Consider the following 12,353-nt stretch of genomic DNA (forward strand, 5'->3'; position numbering starts at 1 on the left):
AACCGTCAGGGCGGCTTGCGTTCGCGTCGGTTGCTGTCACTGGCACACAAACTGATCTTGTGGAGTGTTGGGCGTCTCCTCTCACTGAGAGCGACGCAAGTCCTGGGGCTCATGAACGTGGGCGCCGACCCGTTATCCAGGGGCATGCCGCTTTACGGGGAATGGATGCTGCACCCAGAGGTGGTGCAACAGCTGTGGGCCCTTTACGGACGGGCCAAGGTGGAGCTGTACGGAGGGGAAGAAAACGCGCAGTGCACAATGTTCTTCTCCCTGAGCAGCACGGAGGCTCCCCTCGACATAGACGTGGAGGCCGTCTGAGGGGTGGTGCCTCCAGAGGAACCAAGTCCCTTTTCAGTGCCAGGTGGGAGTTTTTTTTGTCATTTCTGCAGGACTTGATTGACAAAAACAAAACCTTTTCACTGTGAAAGTGTATTTGGCGGCGTTCGGCGCCTGTCATGTTGGCTTTGGGGATAAGTCGGCCAGTCAGTACCGGCTGATCTGCCGGTTTATGAAGGGAGCACATAGGCTCCTCCCCGTGTCTAGACCGCTGGTGCCACCGTGGGATCTGGCGGTGGTTATGAAGGACTTAAACGACCTGCTTTCGAACCACTGGAGGAGGCGGGCCTGAAGTTTGCCTCTTTTAGGGCTGCCTTGTTACTGGCTCTGGCTTCGGCCAAGAGGGTCAGTGACATCCATGCACTCTCGGTTCATCCGTTGTGCGCTCAGCTTTTCCCAGGTGATACAAGGATCATCCTGAGACCCAACCCGGCCTTTGTGCCGAAGGTTGTGGGCTTGTGTTCTCCCATTGATTTTTTTGGCCTTTTCTGCCTCACAGGGTGAGCAGTGGCCGAATGTGTTATGTCCAGTTCGTGCGATCCGCACTTACATCGATATGAAGAGGAGCCTCAGGAGTGATCAGCTGTTTGTCGCCTGGGTCAAATCCCGCAAGGGGAAGTCTGTTACTAAGCAACGCCTGTCACACTGGGTGGTGGAGGCTATTGCTTTGGCTTACTGGTGTCAGGGTCTGCGTGCACACTCGACTCGGGGTCTTGCCACATCCTGAGCTTTGTTCAGGGGAGTGTCTGTTCAGGACATCTGTGCAGCGACGAGTTGGACCTCGACCCTCACGTTTGTTTGCTTTTACATACTGGACGTTTCCCCCCGTGAGTGGCAAGGGCAGTTTTACTGTCCTGATGTGATCAGACTTCTGCCCTGGGGGCTGGTACCGCTCGATAAGCATGTCTGCACTACAGGAGTTTCCATATCCCATAGTGAGACATCTCAGACAACCCTTCTTGCTCAAACAGGGGGAGAGGTGCTTATATTGAATGGTGTGCGCCTGTCCGCGTCCTCTTTTCATAGGAGGTGGGTCTCCCCCAGCGGACAGACGTGCTTCACTGGCCAATCAGGATTGGCAGATTGAAATAAATGATTCTGAGGAATGCAGACAGAGGTTGCATCCCATAGTGTGACATCTCACTCATAATACTCATAGAACCGGAGTTATATACATAACCTAAAGTTTAGCAGCTGTCTGTTCTAGAGTTATACAGGAAGATATAAAAATTATATTATCATTATGCTTCCTTTCTGCTTCATGCTTCCTTTCTGTCAGTGTTCATTTGTGCTTCCTTTGTTCTTTGGGGATCGTTTGTGCTTCATTTCTGCTTCAGGTTTCGTTTCTGCTTCGTGGTTTGTTTCTGCTCCTGGGTCCGTTTGTGCACTGTTTCAGCTTCGTAGTTCATTTGTACATCATGATTCATTATCGTTTAGTGATACATTTCTGCTTGGGGGTTCGTTTGTGCTTCAGGGGTTTGTTTGTACTTACTTTGTGTTTCATGATTCGATATGGTTTAGTTTGTCCTCAGTGCTTCATTTCTGTTTCGTTCCTGGATTGGTTAGTGCTTCATGCTTTGTTTGTGCTTCTTTCCTGATTTGGTGTTCGTTGATACTTCGGAGTTTGCTGGAGTTCGGGGTTTGTTTTGTACTTTTGTGTACGATGTTTCATTTCTGCTTTGGTGCCCTTTTGTTCTTCATGGTTCGTTTCTGCTTCCGGATTTGTTAGGGCTTCAAGATTTGTTTGTGCATTGAGCTTTGTTTGTGCTTCGGGGTTCCTCTGTGCATTGTTTTCTGCTTCGTGATTCATTTGTGCTTTGTTTATGCTTCATGCTTTGTTTGTGCATCAATGTTAGTTTGTGCTTCATTATTTGTTATAGTTTCGTGCCCCGTGCTTCATTTCTGCTTCGGGGTTCGTTTATGCTGCGTGCTTTGTTTTTGCTTCGGGGTTTGTTTGTGCTTTGGGGATTGCTTCTGCTTCCTACTTCGTTTCTGCACTTGTCAACCACTTACTAAATACAATTATGTAATTAGAATCTGGTAGGCCTACCTTTGTTGACATTGAAATGCTGTGAACATTCCTACTAGCGCTGGGAGATATGGACCAAAACTCATATCAATATTTTTTCTTAAACTGGTGATAAACAATATAAATCTTGATGGTTTTATTTCAAATGGAGTCTAACCAGAAACACAATTCTTGGTCAAATTTGCTGATGCTAAATGCCACACAGGCAAATTTATTCACGAACAGCTGCACAATATTTGCAACTTTTGGCTTTTTCTCCTGTAAGGAACAGCACGTGAGTGAGTTCTGTACTATGGCTTGTTATAAGAAAGGTCTGGGTTAGAACGCACTCAGGAATCCTTTTAACTGTGCGTTACATGCTGTTTTGAGAAGTAAAAGCAGCAACTCCTAGAACAAGTATTTTGATTAGAAAAATATAGGTATATGATTTTATAGTTTTCTATATCACCAAAACAGAAACTCGATCAATCTTGAATCTCAATATATCGTCTAGCCCTAATATCTACACTATAATACAGCTTAAATGAAAACAAATGGATATATGAAGCACATTTGTTTAATTAATATACTTAAAGTTCAACACGTATTTTTACTTTTAATTTCATGTTGCTTGTCTTTAAGTTAGACATTAACATTTTATTTTCATTACACATTTTCTTGTAATTTCTCATGCTTACTCATGTGGTTCTCTGGCATTCAATAACGACTTATTATAAACATTTGTTGCAGACTTAAGATCCTTTAACACTTTTTTGAAAGGTGTGTATTTGTGGTTGGCTGATTTTTCATGCGGACTTGCGTCGTTTCTTCCCCCATGGCATACGCTAAAATCTCAGTTACTAATTTTACAGAACATGTAACTGTGACCCATCCTGTGGCTCTTTAGGAAGTCACTTAGGAACTCTGTCCCATTTTCTGAGGTATTTACAGGAGTTCTTTGTTGTTTTCACCAGAATGTCTGGCAGTTCTCACGACGCTAGTGACAGCGTTCAGTTCAGAGAGACAAAGGAATGTGTTTATTTATCTTTTAATTATTACAACATTATATGGAATAAATGGGTTATTTCCAGGATAATACTAATACGAGACAATAACAGGTAATGGGGTAAAATACATGAGTTTCTCAGCCAAAACGGAATACTGGTATGCTCTTATGTGGAGCGATATATGGATAAGTATGTAAAATTTATCCTTCTTGACTGCTTTCAAAAAAATGGTAGACATTGAATATTTTTTTCTCCAATGAAATGGACACGTTTATTTTCTAAAACAAAGATTATCTATCACCACAAACTCCAAACAGATACAAAACACAGACGGCACAGCAGTTACACCACTGAAGCAGAACAAAGAGAGAAGAGAGATTTTGACACAATGGATAGAGTTGGGGGTAAAGTTAGCTTAGCCGCGCAGTGAAGCTGTTCACAGAAGGAATAAATGAACTGAGGAAAAAAGAAAACTCAGAATAAAAGCCAATAGGCGTCACACAGTATCAGCTTTAAAACATGCTCGTCTCTCCACGCATCAAGCATAAACTTGAACACAACTTTTACAAATGTAAAACATCTTAAATTAGCTTCTTCCTGTGTCCAAAGTAATTCTTGGAGCCACGTTCACTAACACTCAGAGCTCTTCTCGTGACATTAACACTGATATTGTGATGAACTGTGAATGGAGGCAGGTTACAGGACTGAAAATACTTCTAATGGAGGAACGGGAGCAGAGCGCGGGAAACCACGGGGCAGGTTTACCTTTAGAGACTTGGCATCAAAACACTGGATTGTGTCGTCATACTCTGTACAACGTGCTCGTGGTGAATACTAATCAATGCAAGGCACAAATTTGTCATCTGGTGGCTGGTTGTGGTGAAATGGTTCCAAAAGGGTACGAGTAAAACCAAATGCTTAAAATGTACAGTTTCAGTCAAAATACAGGTTGAAAAAAAAAGAAAATAGTCCCCACCCCCCCCCCTACACACCTCAGTTTGGAGTTGCCCTTTCTCACCATGCAACAACAGAGCAGAACTTTTCTTTCTATCATTCTCTAGTCTTTCTTGTCATCGTCTTTTTTCTCCTCCTCTTCGGTGGGGTAGGAATGCCATGTGAGTCGCTCCTCGTAGAAGGAAATCACCACTTGGGGACACTTGACGTTCGCCTCCTTCGCTGGAACAAGGTCTGCTTCATCAGAGTTCTTCCTGTAAATTACAGTCCCACACAAACCAGGCAGATGAGAAATATTCGTTGGAGTTCAGTCATCAGGAAATCAACAGAATGCAGAAAGTTTCTTTTATGAAGTGACTTCACATGGTGGATATCAGCTGGATTAATCTTATTTCGTTCATAGGGACTTTAATTATAGTGATCGCAGAAAACAGTCGGGGAAAAAAAAGGGAATTTACATTCTTATATTAATTTCTTTTTATTATTAGGCCACAACATGAAAATGAATGTTTTGGGACAATCGCGCATTTACACGCTATTTTTCATTGGAAAAATGGTGATTTAATTTCTAGAATGTGTGACAAACTACATGTTACGATGAGACTAGTGATCCTGTGAATGACAATGAATGCAGAGTAGGGCTGGGCAAAAAAGTTATTTAATTTATGAATCAAATTTGTAGATAAACAATTTTTATTTTGCACACACACGCACGCACACGCACACACACACACACACACACACACGCACACGCACGCGCACGCGCACGCGCACGCGCACACGCACACGCGCACACACACACGCACACACACACGCACACACACACGCACACACACACACACTTTTCTTTTTCTAAATTTTTTGGGACTTTTTTGCGTTCCGGTGTGATCCAGCCTCCTTCTTTGTTTACATTTGTTTACCCTTTGAGTAGGCTATATGTGTGCCACAGGCGTGTTCAAATTTTTATTCATACTATGCTGAGATGCTAAGGGAAGAGTTTATTATTATTTTTTTTAATTGTACTGTTATAAAATATGCAGTTATCTGATTTCTTAATCAGAAAATTTAAGCTACTGTGAAGTTGCTATTGCACTTCTGCTTAAACCTGGGTTAAAGCTTGAAATTGTTGAATGAGTTTTTATTTTAGGATTGTTCTATGCATTTTAACTCTTGAGGACAATCACAGCAATAAGTTGCACTTTTGACAATATATCTGATGTCTGCAGTCATTTTTAAGTGCGTTAAAAAAAAAAATTCAAAATGAAACTCTTAAAAAAATTTTCAGGCAAAATCGTCAAGCCCTAATGCAGAGTGCGTTTTTAATGTGTTAGTTCAGATTATTTTGACTGCATTTGAATGTGAAAAGGCTCTGGTACAAAGACAGGTTTAGCTGATGGTGTATTAGCTGAACTGGTGATCATGTTATCTGGTGACACGTCACAGCAGAAGAATCTCCAATCACAGCTGTGCAGAATTCAGTGCAAAATGTTAGTGATTCTCCGATTAGCGTGTTTTTATTTTCTTTTTTGTGTGTAACAGTTTCTCATTTTGTGTATCTTTTTAATGCTTTAGTATGTTTGTGTTATATTGTGTTTTTGTTGACATTTTGCGCATTTATTTGTCATTTTGTGTGGTTTCAGAGTTATTTTGTGTATTGTGTTGGGTTTCATAGTTCAATTGTACAATAATCTTTTCATTTTGGTAAACTGCATTAATGCAATATGCCTACAAAACATAAATAACAAATATATAAAGCCAGTAAAAAAGTTGTATTTACTTCTTTGATGACATTTTAAAATGAAATAAAAATTAATTATGGTCAAAATCTCATCTAAACATTTAGTTAAAAAATACAAGTTGCATATATTCATTGACGCTCATACAAAATTCAGGCATTTCTTTTTTTTCTTTAATTTGAACAACCATTTACAAAACAATTTTGAGTAAAGCTAAAAAGTAATGTTATTTGGACTCTAAGGGTTAATTAGAGGATCTCTTAACTAGTGACCAAACACTAATGCATGAGCTAAAACTAAGATGTCTCAGATTAAATGTGACTTTGCTAGATCATAAAATAACAACCCACCATTTCATAAGGAACATCAGCTCTCCACTGGAGTCTGTGGCTCCGATGATTCTCTCTGGTTGAAGTCCTCGACTGAAGCCTCGAACCTTCTCACCCTGAACACAAACCATAGGAAATCATTATGGCAGAAATGATCAAACACTTGTCACGGCAAATTTGCGGTTGACCTCATTTGGAGACATGATTTATGCTCTGTTGAATGATGATGTCCAGTCAGAGCATGATGATTTTATAAAAAAGGATTTATTATTAACTAAATGAAAAAGAGTACAAAAAAAGTGTCCCATCCTGTCAGGAGGAAAGACAGTCAGCAAAACCCCCCGGGAAAGTTGCACAGCTTAAGCTTTATACAAATACAGAAAAAAGTTCCACCCTGAGAGAGGAAAAGAAGAGGCTCAGATGCCCTTAACAGTGGAGACATGACAATGATGAAGAGGTGGATGTACTGAGGAAGGCTGGCGCCACTGATATGTCTTGACAGTGTGTGTGTGTGTGTATCTGCATGTGAGTTTGAGTTTGGCCTTGAAGGTTTAGATGCAGCTTATCTGTGTGTGTTTGGTATGAGGCCTTCAGCAGAGACTGTGGGTTACTGGCACTGTCTGTACTGCTTATCTAACATGACTCAGCAAAGAAGAAATGTCTCTGTTCCAAAAGCACGATATAATGCAGTCATTGTGTATTAACACATGACAAATTGTACACATAAACTCACATTTGATGATATGATGAATATAATTGCCATAACACACTGAATTACAGAATTAAGTTTGGTGAACAAACCTCTTCCTTTTTCTTCTTGCTTCCTCGCTCCTCAGCGTCTCCCGACGCCTCCGTGGCCGCTTTCCTCTTGCTCTCCTTCTTTTTCTCCTCCTTCTCTTTGTGTTTCACCATGTAGGCTGATATTAGGTCAGGGCAATCCAGGTTCATCTCTGGCTCCCAAGTGTTGTCCTCCCTAAACACACATTACAGTTCGTGGTCAGAATTTCATTTATACATTCAGGAAATTTTCCTCTTGTTAAAATGCGGTAAAGTCTTCCAACATTCAACTAAATGTTTTTTTCTGTTTTGTGTGCAGTGGTTTTCAATGTGCGTTTCTGTTGCCTTGTAAATGAAAAACACTATACAAATAAATGTAGCCCTAGTAGGGCTGGGTGATATGGACCAAAACTCATAACTAGGGCTGAGATAAACGATTATCTTTTAAACAATTAATCTAGCACTTATTTTTTCGATGTATTGCTAAATCTAACTTAATTTTTCCAGTTCGATACGACTCAATTATCAATTATTTTCTTATTAATTGACAAAGTAATTTATACATGTTGATTTACATATCTAAAAAGAAGGAAAAAAAATCTGGTATGTAAATGAGTTCTTTCAACGTCAACGATCACGTCGACACGTTGTCCCGCCCAACTCATAACTCAATATTTTTTCTCAAAATGTGTATATACAATATAAATCTCAATAATTATAATCTAAATACAGTCTTAGCAGAAAGACAATTCAGGGTTAAAATTACTGATGCAAAATGCCACACTGGCTGCACAAAATGTGCCACTTTTTACTTTTTCTCTTATAAGAGACGCACTCAGAAATCCATCCAAATGTGTTTTTCATGTTGTTCTCAGTGACCCCTGAAACAAGTATTTTAAAAGAAAACAGGTTCAATACACTCCCTTTAAAGGTCTCTCACTCCCCCGCGTTTCCAATCAAGTTCCACTTTGACCCAGCTGAATTATAGTCTGAAGTTTAGTGTTGTGCAGTTTGCATAAAACTTCGTCCCTTTTTTAAAAAATGTATTTATAAAAAATGGACGACATATTCCTGAACAGTTGAGCAAATGTGTAATTGTAGCCTATGAATAATTTATCACTAGTCCCTAGGCAGGTCAATGAAAAAATTATTTCATTTTTTATTTTAAAGTATTACCAGACGACGCCTGTAGCACATAGTGCCTTTAGCAAAATCGGTTGTTCTCTTTTTCATTTGTTGTTTTATAAATAACACGTACAGATTTGTTGCACTTGCATGTATTTAAAATGCAATTTTAGATACATGTTTAAGGTCCACCCCATTATTTACTGCACCATTCTACTCACTCAGAGAAGCCTTTCCATTTCAGCAAAAACTCCACTTTTCCTTTGACCACACGGCGATCCAACACCTTCTCCACCACATACTCTTCTTCTTCCTCTTCCTCAGCCTCTGCGGGTGGTGCAGCTTCTACCACCTCTGCTGCTTCTGGCTGCTTTTCCTCTTCCATGTCGGAGCTTTTGCCTTTTGTACTTTTAACTGCTACGGTCGCCAGCTTTTCACCTACTGGGGAGGCTATTGTTGAAAAAAAGAAAAACAGTGGTTACGTGCTAGATTGAATTTGCAGTTAAAAAATACATTCAGATTTTTAAGTTTGGATAGTGTAGATGTTTTTTACACATTTTATTTTAGCTACATTTATGTACAATTACTGATGTTAATGAAATCATTATACAAAAAAAAAAATGCTACATTGAATGAATTGCAGTAGAACAGTTCATTTGAAAAAGAAAATTAAATTCCAAACCCAACAGAGCACTATGGGATGTTATGAAACAGGACATTTATTTTTGCTCCCCTTAATCAAAGTTTATTGTTAATCAGTAATAAATACAATAGGTTTGAACATGCAAGCTTACCGGTGTGAAATGGCAATAACTTCTCTAAAACTAATGGAATAAAGGTGAATAAAATGTGTAATTAAAGGCAAATGTATACTCTTAATGGTGGCATAGGGTTGAAGGTATCACTATAACGTGTATGCATTTATTACATCCCTTGATTTTGCACCTAAAAGAGCCGTGTTGTGTGCGTAACACGTCCGTACACACAAATAAACACTTTTAATGGTTATTAATAAGTTTTTTTTTTTTTAAAAACACACCCAAACAACAAGGCATGGCATCAAATCGCGCAGCCTATCGACCACGCTAATGGAGGCCAGTCTCCAGCTGTAATGGTCGCCACTCAACCCGTAACACCAGAACAGCACGGAACAGATACACGTGCGTGAGCCTGCAACTAGTTAGTATATGCTCACAAATGTCGCCAACAAGCCATTTTTAAAAAAAAAAAAATACATCTAAAAAATGCGTCCAAATTATTAGCAAAGTCCCAGCAATGTCGAGGCAGGTCATCTGCAAAGCACAAAGCAACGCAGCATGGCTAGCTTGTGTGAGTGAGCTAAAAAAAGGGGAGGGAGAAAAAAACATTACCTTCGGAGCAGAGAACGCCTTAAAGCTTGCACAAAGGCTGGCTGTAGGTCGGAGAAAAAACACTGCACGGTGAGTATTAGCAGGTACTATTTTAACAAGAACAGAACAACCAGCTGTAAGACGTCTGCAAGCAGATGAGTCACACACAATGGCTTCCGCGGCGTCGGTGCCCTGTCTGCCCGCCAACAGCTTCAGCGGAAGTGACGACACAGTGGGCCCTAACCCATGATTTCCCATGATTCCTTACAAATATTTCTGTTAACAACAGGATTAAAGAAAATCAGATTAAAATCCTACACAATATTTATCCAACCAATTTGTTTTTCTCCACATTTTTAAACACAGACAATAAATGCAGGTTTTTTTTTTTGCAATAACAAACCAGAATCCCTTACACATTTATTTTATTGCTATAAAACACACGAGTAATAATATTCATTTTAATTGTAAATGCATCATTATGTATTTTGAACATAAGAAAAACGAAGTTCATTTATTTGTAAACCTTCATTTTATATGGTAAATTCTACATTCACAGATGTAAAGTCAACAAATCCTCTCCTCTCTTTGTAAGCTTTCTGTGTGAATATATCAAGACTTTATCCCTTATTCATACAAAAATTTATCAAAACTGTGACAATATACAACAACATTTTTGAAGTGGAATGATGTCTGATTTACCACTTTTATTTTTTATTCATTTATTTGTATTTCTAAAAAACAAACAAACAAAAAAAACATTGTTTCTACACACGCAAACATAACATTATGATATAAATTATAATTTTATTTAAATATCAGTAACAGCAGTGATAGTTATGGTTGTTGTGTGTGGTCAGTGGGGGACCCGTTTGTTGTAAATAATAATGTTTGCTCATTAAACAAAAAAGGACAGTATAATTAACATTTTCCCCTTCAAATCTGGCCGTGTGCGTATTCTGTCGTCTGCTTAAAGTGTAGGAACACCCCAAAACCACCTTTTTCTGCTGAATACATATATGATTAGGTATGAAGAAATGTAGTTAATTGATTCTCATCCCACTCTTCACATTTTAGTGAATTTCAATTTAGCGTTTTTAGTTGTAAAATGTCAGAGTGACTGGCCTCTATGGGTTGAACGCCCGCTTTTACAATTTAATTTTGCCATTGGTGACGTTTTTGGTTCTTGGTGATGTCTATAACCGTCTTTTCATATAAAGAGACAATTGAAGTCTAATAAGAGGGTTAATCAAGTTATGTGTGTATGTACTGCCACATCATGTGCGTATCCCCATCTGTTGAAATGTTGTATCTTCTTCCTTGATGTATGAGGGTTCTTCTTTCCTTCGGGATTCTTGCCGTTATTTAGTGCTTTGTTTTTAAATAAAAGAGGCAGCAAGAATGCTGTCTTAGTCGAGCACAACATGGTTTTTTCAAAAAAATCACAGCATCCTTTTCCAATCGTCTGGTCACCAAGTCATGATTCTCAAAATTTGTCTCCTATTTTTCCCATTTTCTCCTTCCCAATGTCTTTGTCCGGGTACCTATATACCGCGTTACTGACCACCTCCTCTGGCCTTTATCTGATCATTTGCACATCTGGCAATCATCTATGCTAGGCGATCTTACTCTCTTTGACAGGTAAGGTCAAAGGTCACACACATGGCTTAACGCATAGCTCTAAGACTGTGAAACTCAGGATGTGAACAACAGGATGTAAATCTTAATGGAGCACACACAGAGATGAACACACAACCTAAGAATGGTGAACAGATGAAGTAACAGTCTCTGAGTGTGCATGGACATGTGTCTACTTCTTGTCGCTGTGTGTCTGTCTTCCTCGTTTGTGCGTGTGTGAGCTGCTTTTCTAGGGCTCATGGTTGGAGAGCACGGGCTGTTTGCCCATGCCGTGTATGCTCTGGTGTCTGTTGGTTGGTGTGCGTGGGTGAACGTCACATCGGGATTGTGTGTGCGCGTGTTCGTAGTGAGTGCAGTGGGCTGCTGTGACTGGGCGTGTCTTAACTGCTCCAGGAGCAACGCCCACAATCAAGGCATTTTAACTTAGGCTGCGACCTAATAGTCGCAGCCTATCTCCTTTCCTATCCACTGTTCTTTAACCCCCGTAAGTGTTTAAGTGGTAGCCATGATAAAAGAGCGTTTAAATTGTCTGAGGAAAGGAGGCGTGCCCGTAGGATTATTACGGGAGTGCATTTCTGATCGTCAAATCTTTTTCCCATCCTTCAAATCACTTCTCAAAACTCACCTGTTTCACTCAGCCTTTAACGTTTAAACCACCCACTCACTCATTTCTTTTCTTTATGTCATATTTTTGTCTATCAATACTCTTGTTGTTTTTATGCTGGAAAGTGTTTTTGAGTGTCTTGAAAAGAGCTTTTTAATATATGTATTATTATTATTATTCAGATCCGATATCGGATATCGGTCAAATATTAGACTGAAAACGAATATCGGATTAAAATTTCCGGATTTTCCGATATTATTATTATTATTATTAAAACAAACATGATCACCTTTTCCTAACTCCTCTCCTAACACCGTAGATGACATCACGGGGTTAAGAAAAAGAAGTAGCGGAACAGACTAGTTTTCAGTTTTGTAAATATTGATCATAGAGTGTGAAGTCTTACTTTAGGTTAAAATGTATTTGAGAATTAGGCCATCCAGTTAAGATATATGTTATGCTGTTGGTTGATAAAATCTGAATGAAGGAT

General features: G+C 39.4%; 1 protein-coding gene across 1 annotated transcript; it reads right to left on the reverse strand.

Moving 5' to 3' along the window:
* Nucleotides 1–3,593: 3,593 nt before the first annotated feature.
* Nucleotides 3,594–9,832, reverse strand: LOC114468136 (chromobox protein homolog 1-like). Its single transcript, XM_028454843.1, has 5 exons — nt 9,643–9,832; nt 8,494–8,722; nt 7,172–7,343; nt 6,392–6,486; nt 3,594–4,559 (listed from the first exon to the last, which is right to left on the reverse strand). Exons 2-5 carry the CDS (start codon nt 8,655–8,657, stop codon nt 4,409–4,411), a joined length of 582 nt encoding a protein of 193 aa, XP_028310644.1. The 5' UTR covers nt 8,658–8,722; nt 9,643–9,832; the 3' UTR covers nt 3,594–4,408.
* Between the last annotated feature and the right edge of the window lie 2,521 nt (nt 9,833–12,353).

Source organism: Gouania willdenowi, chromosome 8 (genome assembly GCF_900634775.1).
Source record: "Gouania willdenowi chromosome 8, fGouWil2.1, whole genome shotgun sequence".
Taxonomy (NCBI): domain Eukaryota; kingdom Metazoa; phylum Chordata; class Actinopteri; order Blenniiformes; family Gobiesocidae; genus Gouania; species Gouania willdenowi.

Coding starts and splice junctions, on each gene's coding strand:
- LOC114468136 (XM_028454843.1), bottom strand. CDS start 8,657: ATGGAAGAGGAAAAGCAGCCAGAAGCAGCAGAGGTGGTAGAAGCTGCA. Junction 7,344..8,493: donor AAATGGAAAGGCTTCTCTGA/GTGAGTAGAATG, acceptor ATGTGTGTTTAG/GGAGGACAACACTTGGGAGC. Junction 4,560..6,391: donor CTGATGTTCCTTATGAAATG/GTGGGTTGTTAT, acceptor TGTAATTTACAG/GAAGAACTCTGATGAAGCAG.